Source organism: Dendropsophus ebraccatus, chromosome 7 (assembly GCF_027789765.1).
Source record: "Dendropsophus ebraccatus isolate aDenEbr1 chromosome 7, aDenEbr1.pat, whole genome shotgun sequence".
NCBI lineage: Eukaryota > Metazoa > Chordata > Amphibia > Anura > Hylidae > Dendropsophus > Dendropsophus ebraccatus.
Window position 1 is genome coordinate 58426429 of NC_091460.1, and position 19488 is coordinate 58445916.

Genomic DNA, 19488 nt, shown 5'->3' on the forward strand with positions numbered 1-19488 from the left:
TCTATAGTGGAACAAAGATGGCAGGTGAAATATACTAGATTTGTATCTATTTTTCACATATCCCTGTTTGTTTAAAGTACCAGACAGTAATCTCCATTGTCTTTATACTTAGTTAAAGTATATATGTATTCATCACTGTCTTTACTTTCAAGAAGACTTTGTTTCATCTCAGAAGCAATGTGTTCTTGCCAATATTCTGAACAGGACAGAGAAAAGAATCAAAGTCAAATAAGTGATTCTTCCTGTAAGAATATGCATTCTAGTATTTTATTACAGTTATAGATTGTGACTTTTTATATAGCAGTTTTAAAATTTTGTAAAACCTAACAATAAAAAAAAATCTATTTTCTTCTGAGCTCTAAGCCCCTGATTCTTTCATCATTAGTACAGATGAGTGAATTGATTTACCACTTCTATCAGACCACAGATTACAACTGGGGAATCAAGTTACTTATTATTCTCTAAAACTCACTAAAAGCAAACCTCAAAGATGTTACATTGATCGGTAAAATATTTCTTAATGCAGGTGAGTTTTATATCAGATAATCTTTGCAAACCATATTATAAATACATTTAATGTCTGACCATGAGCTCTTATCGATTTGGATACTAAAGTAGGTTAAAAATTATTTAACCGCCAATCACTTTAAAAATAAATAAATAAATAAACATTATTATACTATGTTCACATAACGACAAAAGAAAAGAGAAAATGCGGCTGCCTTTTCTGTTTAAAAAAGACGACCGTTATTGCAGCAATGTAATCGACCTCAATGCAATGAATTGAAGTCAATGGAATGAGGGACGTCTAATGCACACAGTGTATGAAATGATGGACGTTGTCTATACGGCCGTGAAAATAATGATTATGACAATTATTTTTGGACGTCTTTTGCAAACAGCGGATGTTATTTCTTTTAGTTCACACAGTTTTTCTTTTTTTCACCGTCCTTTTCAGCGTTTTTACTATTAAATTCAATGGACTTTTCAATTAAAGACACATCCAAAGGGCAAGCAGTCCACTTAAACTACAATAATGTACCAACAGCCGCCATTGCACTGAAAAGCGGCCAAACCCCAACATTTTTCTTTTCAAAAAAGAAAAGGGAAAAACGTTGTGTGAACATAGCCAACCACAGATGTTAATAAATGGGAGTGATCATTTTATGTTTCCTACATACATTATTGGAAGCCAGATGTAAATTAAATGTATATTATATATTTTCAGACTTGGGCTATGTTCACACAACGTTTTTTCAGCTCCATTTAAAATGACGTCCGTCATTTTGAGTCTAAAATAACGGACGTTATTTAGTTACCTGACCTCCCCTTAGTGCACTGACGGATGTTTGCACATTATTCTAGTTTGGTTACTAATCGGCCGTTGGATGGGGCTTAATTGAAAAGTTCATTGAATTTAATAGCAAAAACGGAGACGGAAAAGTTAACAAAAAGAAAACTGTGTGAACTACAAATAAAAAACGTCCGCTGTTTGCAAAAGATGTCAGAAAATAATGTTCATATTCATTATTTTGACGTCCGCGGCAAAAACGTCCGTTTTTCAATACATTGTGTGCATTGGACGTCCGTCTTCCCATTGAATCCAATGCATTACCAATGCAGTCAGTTAAATCTCGGCAAAAACGGACGTTTTTTTAAATATGAAAATCGGACGCCTTTTCAATATTTTTGACGTTGTGTGAACATAGCCTTGAGATGTAATGTTATACTAAATCAGCATACTATGAAGTTAGTGTTGAGGTGTAAGTTAGTACTAATTACAGGAAAAAAAAAAAAGGTTGGCCAATTATATTGCAAACAGCCCTTCTCGAGAACAAATTAAAGTAACATTTATTCTATATGGAATATTTACAGATTTTTTTCTTATATACAGTATATGTTACTTTATACATATATTTATAATAGCTTTGACGGTGCTACAGTATATCTTTCATTTCTGAAATTTTAAATTCAGAATCCACCACTCCCATTTCCATACATACAAATGAAAGCAGATAATTGAACATCAGTAAATATTTAAAGGTAATGAACCAAAATCACTGTATATTGTAGCCTGCGTTATACTTACTGTATGTATTTAAGTTTATGTAAAGTTTATATATGTGAGTCAGTATTATTGCTTGCCAGTAACTATGTTTGTTATATTGCACACACCTCAATGGAAGATCCAGATTCAATTTACCTGTTCTACTTTCAATTACATATATGAAAATATATATCTAGATATATTTCTATCATATGGATAAAGTGCTCTGCTTCACCTCGTCCCTTTGCCTGAAAATTAACAATAACATATAAACGATCTAGGTACACAATTACCAAGCAATGATAAACCATTTCTAAACCAATAAACAACATCATAACAGCAGAGGCAAAATAACTTCAATATTTTGGGCTTGATATCTTTCACAGTGCTCTCACACTACCAAAAATCGTTAAAGGGGTACTCCAGAAGAGGGGGGGGGGCATTTTTGCTTGGACCAGGGAGGAGGTGGCCGAGGGAAAAGACGTGGCTTCCTCAGAATATAGAGCCCAGGTATGACAAAAAAAAGACGTGGCTTCCTCAGATTTCAGAGCCCAGGTATGACAAAAAAAACTCCAATACTTAAAATTTCCATATACTTTCCTCATACTTATACTCCTTATGCTTTCGTGAGTGAGTACTTTGGTGAGTTCAGTCATTGGTATAAGGTGTATAAGGCTCTTCCGAGCTACCACAAACAGATGATGTCAGTGGTGATAGGGGTTGGGTGTAATGGGTAATAAAGAATCCCCACCCGACCCTTGAGAGATTAGCCACTGTCAGAACTCTCTGGCTGCGACTTAATCCTCCCCATAAAGAACACAGGAATGCTGGACCATGCTAAATGTTTCTGTGTATCGGGAGGACAGGGGCTGGATGGGAGAGATAACTCACAGTCAAATGATCATTTGATTGTAACTTATTGAAGGTGTATGACAACCTTTACCCCCCTGCCTAACAGCTATTATATAATACATTATCCCCCAGCAACACTTAATATTTATTGTAAAGAAAAGATATCCTAATCAAATAAAGATTCAAGATAATTTAACATAATGTTGTTTTGAAAAAGAATAAGAAAGAAAAAAGATCATACATACCACACAAGAGAAAATAAAATGTTATAAAATATGTAACAAGAATTAACCTTGTTTGGCTCGATATTCTGTTTTAGTTGTTTTTTGTTTAGTGAGTGAAAATAAACTTTTTTCATTTTGAAATTCAAATTTTCTTTATTGAGTCAACAATAGAAGGTAAAAGGTAAATATTTCCATAATACCATTAAATACAAATCAAATTGTCAAGCACATGAGATAACCTCTGAAACTGCCTAAACGTTGTAGTTTTGCATTTGTGACCTTGGCAATTATGTTGTCATGCAAAGAAAATTGCTATGATAAAACTGGAATGAACTGACAATAGTTTTTTTTATAATAGTACACTTTGATATTTCATTTAAATTATTTTTAATATCTACTGTGCCTTCTGATAAAGTTTCTTCTTATCCTGTATGTGATACTGTACATAAACACTGAAACAACATTTTGTAGGACATTATACTGTATGCCTACTGGGTTTTTATGCTGGGGGTATGTTCACACATACAAATAAGAGCAAAATACCATAACTGTCATAAATATTGATCATTCTCTTTATTTATGGCCGTATTTATCAAAATAAGACCCTACTTTTGCCTTTAAAATGCTGTGGGAACACATCCTTAATGTTGCAAAGGTTATTTGCAATTAAATGTCACGACATGAGATTTGTCCAGAAACAGTAAATAATATTGACAAACTGAAATAAAGTTCTCTGGTTGAATATTTTTGATAGAGGTGCTCATATTATGGCTTTCATTACAGAAAGTAGAATGACATTTTTACTACTGCAACAAGCATAAGAACACAGTGCCAGGTAGTGATCATCCTATAAAATTTAAAAAAGTATTATTTGTTTTTGCTCTCAGGTGCTTAAATGTATACCAGTCTTAGCAGCCAATTTGTATTACTTCATGGTATCTTAAATTAAAAAACACCAACTTTGCATCGTCAATATTTTTTTGTCCCTATAACTCCTATGTTAACCTGTGTATTTTTATGTTTACAGACTACAACCCCTGCTTTTATACTTGCTTCTATCTGCACTTTACTTGTGTCTACTGTAAACTTATCTTATAGAAGAGAATACGACTACTGCTGGAGATAAGTGAAGCAAATCTCGCTGTCTATTCGATTTGTTTTTGGAAGCAAATTCACAGCAATTTGTTACCAAATGGGTGTTCATTTAAATTTTTGGCAGTTGGATGGCCTATTCAGCTCAAATGTCAGATTACAGTGATTTTACTTGACATGTTAAAAAAACAGGTTCTGTGTGTGTCTATTTGTTGGGGGCTTTCTTTCTTCTTTTGCATATTTTAAAGAAAAAATTAACCACCCTCAACTGTCTGTGCTGGGCCCCTCAGCATCAAATAGAGTCAGAGTGTTGCCCCTGCCACGTACCAGTGCCTGTTCTAGGCCCCTCAGGGTCAAATAGAGTCAAAGTGCTGCTCCTGCCACCTACCAGTTTCTGTCCTAGGCCCCTCAGGGTCAAACAGAGTCAGAGTGCTGCCCCTGCTACCTACCAGTGTCTGTTCTAGGCCCCTCAGGGTTGAAGAGAGTCAAAGTGCTGCCACTACCACCTCTAGGTGTCTGTCCTAGGCCCCTTAGGGTCAAATAGAGTCAGAGTGCTCCCCCTGCCACCTACCATTGTCTGTTCTAGACCCCTTAGCGTCAAATAGAGTCAGGGTGCTGCGCCTGCCACCTACCAGTGTCTGTCCTAGGCCCCTCAGGGTCAAATAGAGTCAGATTGCTGCCCCTACCACCTACCAGTGTCTGTTTTAGGCCCCGCAGGGTTGAAGAGAGTCAAATTGCTGCAACTGCCACCTCCAGGTGTCTGTCCTAGGCCCCTCAGGGTCAAATACAGTCAGAGTGCTGCCGCTGCCATGTCCAGGTGACTGTTCTAAGGCCTTCTAGGACTATGACATTACCCCTGATGGGGCTGCCGCTTTAGAATTTCCACTGCTGTCCTGGGATAAAGGTTAATTTAACGTTTCTGACCAACCGGTGTCTAAAGATGTCCATGGAGGAAAGGTAAGTATGCACTGCTGATTTACCGTCACTTGCTGTGCTAGTAGAAAATACAAATTGATGCTGCTGGTCCACCAATGTTCACTGCTGTCCTGGGAGAAAATTGATATTACGCCACTGGTTCACCAATGCCTACTGCTGTCTATGGCAGAAATTGAATGATTGACTGGCTGATTGACATTTTTTTAAAACTGTCATTTTCTTATTTTTGACACTGTAGCAATAGCTTATGTTGCAAAAATCCTTACTCTGTAATAGTCCCACTATTGTACCTACTATAGTTTGGCAGTTAGAATTAAATTCCTTTGCATGTGATTTGCAAATTTTCCCGAATCCAACCCAAAATTTGCCAACCTCGCTAAATTAATTGTTGAATGCTTCACTCATGTCTTACTACCATGTCTGAGTTAATTTGTAGTCTGTAACCATAAAAATGCAAAGATCTTTAAAGGAGGTGTATAAACAAAACTGTAGGATAGTAGTAAAGCTGATTCCTTTTCTTATTCTCAATGCAACGGGCCATCTAAAGGATTGGATGTTAAAGTGGATATATCCCTTTAAACAACATATTAAAGTAACTAGGTATGTCTAGAGAAATTTAATCTTGGCCTAGACTTACCCCACCCTTATATACATTGAAGTTGTATGGACTATACTCCAACTATTGCAAAAATGTTATAACCTTTTGCATTTTATGAGATTACTGAACCCTCCTGCTACCAAAGAGAAAGCACTGGTGTAAACAAGTCAGTAAAATGCCCATTTCCACTTGGTCAACTTTGGGATAACAATGTATCAAAAAATTAAATAGCTTTGTACAATATTATAGTAATTCTTTCAGCTATGAATATTTCCATACATCATGTTACATAATGCTGTCATTTACACAGATGCTTCGTTTGACACTTACTAATAAAAAATGGCAATTGACTGGACAGAATTGTAGTGCAATTCCAGTGAACAAGCACATTGTAGCAAAGGTATCAATGTTTTAGACGTACAAATTTCCCTGATCAACTTGTTAAACACCACAACACAATGTTACCAAATGAAATCATTCCTTTTAGTACTAAGTAAAGAAAGAATGAACCTTAACAATGTGACATAACATGGTTTTAATCATTTCTGTGAAATGCATGTTACACCTAAAGGATGGAATCAGGAAGGGCTTTTAGTACATAAGCACATTGCATCATAATATAAAAGATTAACACTGTAGTTAACAAAATAGGATCCCAATAAAGAAAATCAAAAATTGTCTCAGAAAAATGTGTTCTCCGTTAACAAGTATCCCTTTCTCATATACTGCAGTTACACCTTAATCCAAAGTGAAAATACTTTGCGATCAAGAAGAAACTTTTTTTTTTGTATTTTTTAATACGTCGGGACTGCTACAGTACTTATTCAAAGCTCATTTTCGTTAACAGAGCCCCTCCCCCCTCTTCTTAGATAAGAGGTGCTTTACTGTATATGTCAATTCACAAGTTATTTGTCATACATACTAAAACAATCTATCTGAGTCTGAGAATGCCAATACATCTTTAGCAAACAAAGTGCTTATTTTATTTTGAAAGGACAAGCCCTTCTATGGCGAGTTCCCTGTTCAGATAAGTGGCCCAGTATACCAGATTAAATGTACCAAATAAGAGTGGAAATACTATCCTAGACATTCTGTCAATTTTACTAACACTGTTGAATGTTTTCTTTGCCTCCTGTGGTTTTGCTTTGTTGGCATCTGCCGTCGCACTTTTTGATATTGTTGGGAGAGCAGAATCCTTAGTGATGTTTGGGGCGTAGTTTGCTACAGCAACGGCATAGGCATTATTTTTCTTAATTACAGATGCTTTCTCTTTTTTCTGAAAGAAGAGTAAATTGATATAAAATGTTGTTAGTTGTTCTGTCAAAAAAAATAAGAGCCAAACAAAAAAGCAAGTAAATAAGAAAAGGGGAAGGGGATGTTTGTTTGGATAATGTAAATGATATATTATAATAATATAGTATAAAAATAATATGTAGTAATAATATGAGTGTTAAAAGTATTTTTATTCAGGCTAGGTTTTTTTATGTGAAAATACGACCATATTTTGATAATTACGGCAAGTATTGATCATGCTCTTTACTTATAGACATAATTATCAAAATACATCTGTATTTTCGCCTCACAAAATGTAGTGTGAACATAGCCTCAAGCTAAAGAAATTTTCTTATAAAGATATGCAAAGTAATATCATACAATATATAGTGTGTATTATGCTAAAAAGGTGCAAGAGTAATCATCGATTTACTTAGAGTTGGTGCAAAATGTGTACGGCCATGTGCAGACTACGTAAGAGACCGGCCACTCTGTGACCCGGCTGGTTCACGGAACAGCCGGCCTCTGAAAAGATCATCCCGGCCAGTACTGATGATCTTTGCAGCCGCAGAGTTCTGATGTGCATCCGTGCGCGCCTGCATCTGAACTCCCCACTGCACATTATGAAGCGAGCTGCTGGACCCACTCGCTTCATAGTGTGCACTGACAGGGTTTTCGGCGGCCACTATTCATTGAATAGCGGCCGTAGAAAACTGACTCCGGCTGGGATTCTATAGAAGACAAGGCAACTTATATTATCGTAAAAAGTATGGCCGTTGTTGCCATACTTTTACAAAAATATACGTTGTGTGAACATAGCCTAACACTGCAAGATATTTTATGAATGTGGGGTTGAAGAGTGCCAAAGGGTTTGTTCTTTCACAGCACCAAGCTGTCAACATAGAATTTGAGCCAATATTGTTTAGGGACACAAGGAAAACTTTTACTAGTAAGGACTATCACAGTGGGCAATAAAGATGGTATTACTTTGGCTGGCAACTTTGTAGGGACAAAAGGGGAATTGTTACTTGAGTGGGTGAACAGGGAACACTACTACTTTGTGGGGGCACAAAGAGGGAACAAGGGAGTGTATTATTACTGTGGGGAATAAATAATACACAAAAGAGAATTATTTGAGGGATACTATTAATAGTGACACTAGTACTGTGTGTAGCCCAATGGAGGCCACTATTGTGTGAATGAAATTGAGATTGGTGCTTTGGGTAGCAACAGGGTGGAAAGAGTGTTCTATGGCTAACACATTTTTATAGTGTTCTTGGTCTGTTATTTCCAATATAACTGACATTATTTACACAAAGGCAGCTACTTTAATGAAAGACGGCCATCATTTTTACATGGTGTGAACCTAGCCAACAAATGACCACAATTAAAAAAGATGTCACTTGTAAGAGTGAGTTAGTGGCTGCTTTTAGAGGTATACTAACATACTGTATATAAACTATAGCATTTGCTCCTGAATATAAACCACAGTAACCATGAATATTTGTATCTACCAAAGCTAAAAATTCTTACCTTATCATTGACGACACTTTTGCCATCCCATGCCCATCCTCTCTTTGTAAAATAGTTAACAGTGGCGAATTCTATCAAAGCTGAGAATACAAATGCATAACAGACAGCAATGAACCAGTCCATAGCAGTAGCATAAGCTACTTTTGGCAAGGAGTTTCTAGCGCTGATACTGAGGGTTGTCATGGTCAAAACAGTTGTGACACCTAGAAGCAAAATGAAACATCAATCAATCAATCAATCAATGTCTTTACAATAAGTGCATGCCTTTATCTCGGAGTCTTGGTCCCAACTAAGAATGGCTTACACAGGAATACACTGAAGCATAAGCCAGTATACTAATGTTAGGGCAATGGAATATCAGCAAGTAAGACTATATAACTATATAATTTTATATAGAGAATTATGATGGGAGATCTAAAAATTATAAGCATTGTGGTTGTGTGACACCAGTGGCGTAGCTACCGCTCAGGGCCCCGCGATTCCCTCCCGATCATTCATTCTTGTGACCACAAGCATTATTTTGCTTGCGGTCACAAGAGTCCGGCTCTGTCTTCCTCCGGCTGCTGCGCGGCTGCCGGGGGGGTGTCGCGTCTTATCCCCGGTAGCGAGCGCATCCCAGAGCTTTGGGCCCTGACCTCCGGTTCCGGCGCCCAGGGGGCTCTGGTATGCGTGCGCTGCCGGGGATAAGACGCGACACCCCCGGAAGCCGCGCAGCCGGGGACAGACCAGGAGGAGAGGGGGTCAACGTGGGAGCACGTTGTCAGGTGAGTTAAGTTTTTTTTTTATCAGCCTGCACGGGGGGGGGGGGGGGGGGGGGGGGGGAGAGGGGGCCATCTATGAGGGTGGGGGGGAAAGAGGGGCCATCTATGAGGGTGGGGGGAAAGAGGGGCCATCTATGAGGGTGGGGGGAAAGGGGACCATCTATAAGGGAGGGGGGAGAGGGGTCCATCTATAAGGGGGGGAAGAGGGGGGCAGCTATAAGGGAGGGGTGATAGGGGACCATCTATAAGGGAGGGGTGAGAGGGGACCATCTATAAGGGAGGGGGGAGAGGAGACCATCTATAAGGGAGGGTGGGAGAGGGGACCATCTATAAGGGAGGGTGGGAGAGGGGACCATCTATAAGGGAGGGGGAGGGGAGAGAGGGGCCATCTATAAGGGAGGGCGGGGAAAGAGGGGGCCATCTATAAAGGAGGGGGGAGGGGACCATCTATAAGGAGGGGGGAAAGGGGGAAATCTATATGGAGGGGGGAGAGGAGGCAATCTATAAGGGAGGGTGGGGGAGAGGGGGCTTTCTATAAGGGAGGGTGGGGGGAGAGGGGGCCATCTATAAGGAAGGGTGGGGGAGAGGGGGCCATCTATAAGGGAGGGTGAGGGGAGAGGGGGCCATCTATAAAGGAGGGGGAGAGGGGGCCATCAATAAGGGAGGGTGGGGGGAGAGGGGGCCATCTATAAAGGAGAGGGGCCATCCATAAATAAGGGTGAGGAGAGAGGGGGCCATCTATAAGGGAGGGGGTAGAGGGGGCCATCTATAAGGGAGGGGGAGAGTAGGCCATCTATAAGGGAGGGGTAGAGGGGGCCATATATATGGAGGGGGAGAGGGGGTCAACGTGGGAGCGCGTTGTCAGGTGAGTTAAGTTTTGCCTGCACGGGGGGGGGGGGGGGAGAGGGAGCATCTATGAGGGTGGGGGGAAAGAGGGGGGCATCTATGAGGGTGGGGGAAAAGAGGGGGCCATCTATGAGGGTGGGGGGAAAGAGGTGGGCACCTATGAGGGGGGGGAAAGAGGGGGGCATCTATGAGGGTGGGGGGAAAGGGGACCATCTATGAGGGTGGGGGGAAAGGGGACCATCTATGAGGGTGGGAGGAAAGGGGACCATCTATGAGGGTGGGGGGGAAAGATGGGGCCATCTATGAGGGTGGGGGGAAAGGGGACCATCTATGAGGGTGGGGGGAAAGAGGGGGCCATCTATGAGGGTGGGGGTAAAAAGGGGCCATCTATGAGGGTGGGGGGGGAAGAGGGGCCATCTATGAGGGTGGGGGGAAAGGGGACCATCTATAAGCGAGGGGGGAAAGGGGACCATCTATTAGGGAGGGGGGAGAGGGGGCCATCTATAAGGGGGGGGAGAGGGGGCCATCTATAAGGGAGGGGGAGAGGGGACCATCTATAAGGGAGGGGGGAGAGGGGACCATCTATAAGGGAGGGGGGAGAGGGGACCATCTATAAGGGAGGGTGAGAGAGGGGACCATCTATAAGGGAGGGTGGGAGAGGGGACCATCTATAAGGGAGGGGGAGGGGAGAGAGGGGCCATCTTTAAGGGAGGGCGGGGGAAGAGGGGGCCATCTATAAAGGAGGGGGGGCATCTATAAGGAGGGGGGAAAGGGGGCCATCTATATGGAGGGGGGAGAGGTAGGCAATCTATAAGGGAGGGTGGGGGAGAGGGGGCCATCTATAAGGGAGGGTTGGGGGGAGAGGGGGCCATCTATAAGGAAAGGTGGGGGGAGAGGGGGCCATCTATAAGGGAGGGTGGGGGGAGAGGGGGCCATCTATAAAGGAGAAGGGAGAGGGGGCCATCTATAAATGAGGGTGAGGAGAGAGGGGGCCATGTATAAGGGAGGGGGTAGAGGGGGCCATCTATAAGGAGGGGGAGAGGAGGCCATATATAAGGGAGGGGGTAGAGGGGGCCATATATATGGAGGGGGGAGAGGGGGCAATCTATAAGGAGGGCAACATGGGGGGGAAGGGCCATCTATTTGGGGGGGCAACATAGGGGGAGAGGGAATACACAGAGGGGGGCATATATTATTAGGGGGTCACATAGAGTCAGGGCTACCCACTAAATGAGGGTGTAAAGGGGCTAATACAGATGTGCAGTTTGTAGAGAGATGAGGATGGTGCCAGAGTGAGGAGACTAATATGTATGTCTGGCAGATTCTGTGGATTTGTGGCTCGGAGAAATTCTCATAACGGCCCAGGACGGACGGAGAAGAAGATGAAAAGGAAAGAACTCTGATCAGAAAAGACGTCTCCTGTGAGTCACCTGTTATAACTGCACTGTAATGTATATGGTGTATAGAACCTGTGTAGAGCTGGGGCCACCTCTATATGACTGGATAAGGTAATTTAGTTTAATGGATTTGGTCAGTAACAATATGGTGGTGATGGTAGTGATTGTGGTGTGGCAGTAATGTTTCCTTCCTATATACTGGTATTACTGGTAATATTGGTCTCAGTATACAGGATTTGGTCGGTAACAGTATGGCGGTAATATGTACGGTGATAATACTTTCTCTTCCAATATGCTGCTGTTATTGTTAATATGTGTCTTGATGTGTAAATATATATATATATATATATATATATACACACACACCAATAGCATCACTTGGTCATGAAAGGGGGGGGGGGCAAGTTGGCCTCTCGCACCAGGGCCCAGGAGACATCAGCTATGCCCCTGTGTGACAAATTACAACTTGACTTTAATGGAACTGAGATGCAATAGCACTCAAAACCCGAGGACAAGAGTGACACCTAAGCCCTTTATTTTTTCTTTACGAAAACAAAATACGGAATTTTTGCCCAAACTAGTGGATTTGTTAAATAATTGTTTTATTTGAAGAATCTAAGAATAAGACTAAAGGGAACCTGTCAGACACATACATTTCAGTCTTCTGTTACTTATGTGATAATATGCAGTAGTTCTCACAGTCTAATAACTGAAAAACAATGGCAGCATTGTGAGACCAATGTATTTCTGAGATGCAGGCTCTCCCGCCCACCTGTCGCCGGTTGACAGGTTTCTCCCTATGTACTTCCTCTTGCCTCACAGTGCTGCCATTGCGCTGTAATGATTAAACTGAGTTCAACAAAACTACTGCATATGCCCACATAAGTAATAGTTTAAAGCAGCATGTCTTGCACTACTTTCTGCTGCCCTCAGAGAGGGTCTGACAGCTTCTTTTTAAGGTTGAGTTAATTACTTTTACTTTGTCAGAGTAAAGACCCTTTTCAATTCACATTTTCCAAATGATATGTTTTGTGCAACAATATCTTAAAAACATGCTCCTTTCATCAGAAATGTATGTAAATACATATACAGTACATTGCACACTATGCATACAGGTGATATAATCAGGCACATACAGTATACTGCATTTTTGTCATCTTAGCCAGACTCATACCAAAGTGCAACTGTGGCCTGGCCCATAAATCAGAGAGGGTCCTCTGTAAGGTTGACTATTCATGTCTTACCAGCTCCAATGTCCAGCAGTATACAATGGTTTGTGAACAAGCACTGGCAGAAGTGTCACAAAGGTTGGAGGTCAGAGAAGTAAAGTCATAAAACTAGAGACTGCACTGACAGGAGCAGAGGAGATAAGAGGGGGGGGGGGCAGAAGTGCATTAAGGAAAATGGCAAATATTTAAGTGCAAGCCACAAAATGGGTCTTGATAAATTCCTGCCTTTTTGTTAACCCATTCCTTTTAATTTGGTATCGATTATGCTGTTCAATCGGCAGGTTAACAATGAATAATAGATCCTGGATCTTCAGTCCTGCACAAGTACGTAAGTCTATAGGTGCCTGCACTCCCCCCTGATTCTGCTTGAGCCTTACCTCCTCTTACTATGAACAAAGGGCTTGCAAGTGAATTTCCAGAGACAGCATATCTATAAGAGCATAGATAAGCTAAGCATTTGCATTGGGGCTTGTAAGCCTTTAGCTACAATACTGGGTATACTCACTCTCCAACTCTCCATGGTATAAACCTTTGAACAATGGAATTTACTGGTACACTTAGTAATGGGCAGACAGTAGCATAGCATTGGGATATCCTTTTAGTTACAGCATTTAAACATGTGCAGCAAACATAATGAATATAGACCTAAAAATTACAGATAATGGGGTATTGCAGGTATTCTACAATGCCTCCAAGGCCAATCTGACCAAAAAAAAATGGGAAGTTCTTAGTTCCTTGTCTTAGAGAATAGAGTGGCCCATGCAGCATGCGCTGCTGAAGGTAACTGAATGTAGTGCTCTACTATCTTCGGCAGTTTACAAGCAAGTGAGTAGAGTGGCATTCAAGCATGTTTGCTTCTGCTCTATTAACCCCTTCGTGCTGCAGCTAGTTTGGGCCTTAATGACCAGGCTATTTTTTCAAAATCTGACCTGTCTCACTTTATGCTCTTATAGCTCAGTGATGCTTTAACGTATGCTAGCGATTCTGAGATTGTGAGATTGTTTTTTCGTCACATATGGCACTTTATGTTAGTGGCAAAATTTGGTCACTACTTTGTGTGTTTTTTGTGAAAAACATCAAAATATCATGAAAAATTAAAAAAAATTGCATTTTATGAACTTTGAAATTCTCTGCTTCTAAAAAAAGAAAGTTGTAGCACATAAATTAGTTACTAAGTCACATAACCAATATGTCTTCTTTATTCTGGTATAATTTGGTAAACATATTTTACTTTTTTAGGGTGTTATGGGGCTTAGAAATGTATCAGCAAATTATCACATTTTCGTGAAAGTTTCCAAAACTGATTTTTTTAGGGACCAGTTCTTTTTTTAAATGGATTTAGAAGTCTGGTATCCTGAAAACCCCCATAAGTGAACCCATTTTGCAAAATACACACCTTAAAGAATTAATCTAGGGGTAAAATGAGCATTTTAACCCTACAGGGGCTGGAGAAAAATATTCACAATTAGGCAGTAAAAAAAATAGAAAATTAAAATTTTCCAATAATATATACGTTTAGATTAAAGTTTCTCATTTTTAAAATGAACATGAGAGAAAGAGCACCCCAAAATTTGTAACGCAGGTTCTCTTGAGTACAACGGTACCCCATATGTGGGCGTAAACCACTGTATGGGCACACAGCATGGCTCAGAAGGAAGGGAGTGCCAATTAGCTTTTCCAATGCAGATTTTGCTGAAGAAATTTCTGAGCGCCAGGTGCGTTTGCAGTGCCCCTGTAGTGTCAGAAGAGAGAAAAAACCCCATAAGTCACCCCATTTTGGAAAGTGCACCCCTCAAAGAATTCATCTTGGTGTGTGGTGACCATTTTGACCCTACAGGTATTACAGGAAAGTATTCAAAAGAAGACAGTAAAAATGAAAAACTCGAATTCTTCCAATAATATGTTCGTTTAGTTTGAAATTTCTCAAGGAACAAGATAAAAAAAGAATTAATCTAGGGGTAAAATGAGCATTTTAACCCTACAGGGGCTGGAGGAAAATATTCACAATTAGGCAGTAAAAAAATAGAAAATTAAAATTTTCCAATAATATATACGTTTAGATTAAAGTTTCTCATTTTTAAAATGAACATGAGAGAAAGAGTATCCCAAAATTTGTAACGCAGGTTCTCCTGAGTACAATGGTACCCCATATGTGGGCGTAAACCACTGTATGGGCACACAGGAGGGCTCAGAAGAGAAGGAGCGCCAATTAGCTTTTTCAATGCAGATTTTGCTGAAGAAGTTTCTGAGCGCCAGGTCCGTTTGCAGCGCCCCTGTAGTGCCAGCGGAGTAAAATCTCCCAATAAGTCACTCCATTTTGGAAAGTACACCCCTCAGAGAATTCATTTTGGGGTGCGGTGAGCATTTTTACCCCACAGGTATTAGAGGAAAGTATTCAAAATTAGACAGTAAAAATGAAAAACTTGAATTTTTCCAATAATATGTTGGTTTAGTTTGAAATTTCTCAATTTCACGAGGAACAGGAGAGAAATGTCACCCCAATATATGTAACGCAGGTTCTCCTGAGTAGAATGGTACCCCATATGTGGGCATAAACCACTGTATGGGCACACAGCCAGGCTCAGAAGGGAAGGAGCGCCAATTAGCATTTTCAGTGCAGATTTTTCTGAAGAAGTTTCTGAGCGCCAGGTGCGTTTGCAGCGCCCCTGTAGTGTCAGCAGAATAGATTCCCCCCAAAAGTCACCCCATTTTGGAAAGTGCACCCCTCAAAGAATTCATCTTGGGGTGTGGTGACCATTTTGACCCCACAGGTATTAGAGGAAAGTATTAAAAATTTGGCCAGTAAAAATGAAAAACTCGAATTTTTCCAATAATATGTTGGTTTAGTTTGAAATTTCTCAATTTGACGAGGAACAGGAGAGAAAACGTACCCCAAAGTCTTTAACGCAGGTTCCCCTGAGTACAACGGTACCCCATATGTGGGCATAAACCACTGTATGGGCACACAGCAGGGCTCAGAAGGGAAGGAGTGCCAATTTACTGGAGCAAAACCGCAGCTAGTAATGGTTATTAGAATAGCGCAGTTACTAAAATAAAATAAAAAAAATGAGATTACAGGTAATGTGGGGTGGTTACGGGCAACCAGGGGTGGTTATGGGCAACCTGAGGTGGTTACAGGTAATCTGGGGTGGTTACGGACAACATGGGGTGGTCACGGGCAACCTGCTGTGGTTACGGAAACCTTGGGTGGTTACAGGCAACGTGGGGTGGTTACGGGCAACCTGCAGTGCTTACAGAGAATCTGGGGTGGTTACGGGCAACGTGGGGTGGTTACGGGCAATGTGGGTTGGTTACGGATAAACTGAAGTGCTTATAGGTAATCTCGGGTGGGTACCTGTAATCTGGCATGGTTACCGCAATCTGGAGGGGGTCATTGGCAATTTGGGGTGGTCAGAGGCAACCTGCGGTGGTCGGAGGAAACCTGCGGTGGTCAGAGGCAACCTGCGGTGGTCAGAGGCGACGTGGCGTGGTCAGAGGCGACGTGGCGTGGTCAGAGGCGACGTGCGCTGGTTACAGGCAACGTGGGGTGGTTACGGGCAACCTGCTGTGTTTACAGACAATCTGGGGTGGATATGGGCAACGTGGGGTGGTTACGGGCAACCTGCAGTGCTTACAGACAATCTGGGGTGGTTACGGGAAACGTGGGGTGGTTACGGGCAACCTGCAGTTCTTACAGACAATCTGGGGTGGATACGGGCAACGTGGGGTGGTTACAGGCAACCTGCAGTGCTTACAGACAATCTGGGGTGGATACGGGCAACGTGGGGTGGTTCCGGGCAACCTGCAGTGCTTACAGACAATCTGGGGTGGTTACGGGAAACGTAGGATGGTTACGGGCAACCTGCAGTGCTTACAGACAATCTGGGGTGGTTACGGGCAACGTGGGGTGGTCAGAGGCAATGTGCGGTGGTCAGAGGCAACGTGCGGTGGTCAGAGGCAAGGTGCGGTGGTCAGAGGCAAGGTGCGGTGGTCAGAGGCAACGTGCGGTGGTCAGAGGCAAGGTGCGGTGGTCAGAGGCAACGTGCGGTGGTCAGAGGCAAGGTGCGGTGGTCAGAGGCATTGTGGCGTGGTCAGAGGCAACGTGCGGTGGTTATGTGCAATCTGGAGGGGTTACAGACAATCTGGGATTGTTACTGATAAACTGAAGTGCTTATAGGTAATCTGGGGTGGGTACATGTAATTTGGGGTGGTTACGGGCAATCTGGAGGGGGTCACTGGCAATTTGGGGTGGTTACGGGCAATGTGCAGTGGTTACGGGCAACGTGCGGTGGTTACGGGCAATGTGCAGTGGTTACGGGCAACGTGCAGTGGTTTCGGGTAATCTGGGGGGGGTAGGGGTAATTTGGGAGTAAACTGCAATTATTACTATAATAAAAAGTGTGTGTTTCATTTTTTTGTATGTTTGTCACTTTTTTTACTTTGTACATTCATTACTATAATTACTGTGATATTTTCTATCACAGTAATCATAGTTCAGTGACAGAGACCGAATTGGTCTCTGTCACTTTAAATTTTCCAGAGTTGGCTGGTTGTGAAGCGCATGCGCACTTCACAACCAGCCAGGACGCCGAAGAGGAAGGAGCTCCAGGATCAGGTAACGTATAAGGGGAAGGGGGGTGACTGGGGGACGGGGACATCGTTTGTTCGCAGGGATGGCGGCGGCCATCTTGGAAATGATGGCCGCCGGGGGAGGGGGTTAGTTATCGGGGCACTAGGGGGGTCTGATGTGGGGTCTGATATACACTTATTTCAGATGAAAGGCGGTGGCGGCACCGGTAATCCCCTTTACCGACGGCCGCCGCTATAACGTAAATAGCGGCGATCGTCGGTAAGGGGGGGGGGCCGGGACGGACCCCACACACTGCCCCAACCCCTCAGCTACCTCCGGTAGCTGGGGGGATGGGGTGGGGGCCGTCCCGGCCCCGCAGCCTTATTCTCTGCCATCGCCGTAAAAAGCTGATGGCAGCAGAATAAGGACCCTTAGTGACCGCCGTAAAAAGCCGTATTGGCGGTCACTAAGGGGTTAATTTAGGGAAACAGGCAAAAAATTGATCAGTAATGATGAAATATTCTCTTAAATATTTCTGTCTCCGACAATGAATGCGGACTGTTGCAATAAGGACACTTCTGCAATCTGCAAACACTCCAAGATTATCTATAAGACTATGGTTAGTAAATATGAAAATCTCGAGCTAAACGCATAATATAAAAAGCCATTAAATTTTTTTTTTCTCTGGCGATGGCTAGAGATGAGTGAACCGGCTGAGGTTTGGGTTTGTACGAACCTGAACTATCGGCTTCTGATTCCCGCTATCTGCCCACTCCATGGAGAGGGTGGATGCAACCTTGGGGACCGCCTGGAAAACTGGGATACAGCCATAGCCATAGGCTGTATCCCAGTTTTCCAGGCAGTCCTTTATTATACAGGCATCTGCAGAATCATGGTATGGCACCAAAACCTAATAAATTGTCTTTTACTCCGTAGCAAATGTTTTTCTTAAGTCTACTGTAGTTCTACATCTGTAAGAAAATGAGTCATGTGTGAAAATGTTAGATCTGTATAATTATAATGCACACATGCATCTGGGCTTTTGTTACAGCTACAGATGACAGGCTACTTTGGGGAAAGAAATGATAATTTGGGTTTATTTGCATATTTTCTCACAACGTAACATGTATATTCTACTTGTGTTTATTTTTATATTTTTTTTTTTATTTTTTTTACAGAGGAAAGAAAAATTGTTCCAGGCATAAAATATTCATAAGATATTGTAAGAAATGAATATAGTTCCTCTTTTTTAATAGAGAAAAAAAAACTGTAACTTTGAAAATGTCTTCAGAGACATTTTATCTCAGTTGTAAACAATAATATTACAGCATTTTGCCATCGTTATGTCTCCTCCTGAAGGATAGGTATGTAGACGACAATGTTCTGTGACTATCAGTTAACAAGTTCTTTAGGTTCTAATGCTAAAAAAAAAAAAAAAAAATACAGGAAACAAGTTAGCTGACATAATTTACAATTCACAATGGCTATGTTCACACGTCAAAAATATTGAAAAGGCGGCCGATTTTCATATTTAAAGTAACGTCCGTTTTTGCCGCGATTTAACTGACTGCAATGGCAATGCATTCAAGTCAACGGGAAGACGGATGTCCAATGCGCACAGTGTTTTGATTAACGGACGTTTTTGTCGCGGACGTCAAAATAATGAACATGATCATTATCTTTGGACGTCTTTTGCAAACAGCGGACATTTTTTATTAGTTGTTCACAGGCAGTTTTTCTTTTACCACTGTTCTTTCTCCGTTTTTACTATAAAATTCAATAGACTTTTTAATTAAGACACACCCAAAGTTCAATTAGCAACTCCAAACTAGAATAATATGCAAACACCAGTCATTGCAGGGAAGGCCAGACAGCTAAATAGAGTTCGTTATTTTAGACTCAAAATAACGGACGTCATTTTAAACTGAGCTGAAAAAAACATTGTGTGAACATAGCCAATGAATGTTGGATACTAGCTCATTCTACTTCTTTAATAATTTGTTCAAATTTTCTAAACATAATTTTTTAAATGAAGTTTTTAGTACAGTATTAAGGAGACAAACATATCGCCTTTTTTTAAGAGAAATGCTTTAAAGCAACTCTCATGAACATTGGCACAATTGACCAGAGG

General features: G+C 41.7%; 1 protein-coding gene across 1 annotated transcript in view; it reads right to left on the reverse strand.

Annotated features, from left to right (window-relative positions):
• Positions 1-3280: 3280 nt before the first annotated feature.
• LOC138796818 (gamma-aminobutyric acid receptor subunit alpha-2-like) overlaps positions 3281-19488 on the reverse strand; it is a 132550-nt gene continuing 116342 nt past the window's right edge. The window contains exons 9-10 of the mRNA XM_069976520.1: positions 8555-8757; positions 3281-7025 (exon numbers count right to left, since the gene is read on the reverse strand). Of these exons, the coding sequence (XP_069832621.1) occupies positions 6732-7025; positions 8555-8757 (497 nt within the window). The 3' untranslated portion in view covers positions 3281-6731. The remainder of the gene's footprint in view (positions 7026-8554; positions 8758-19488) is intronic.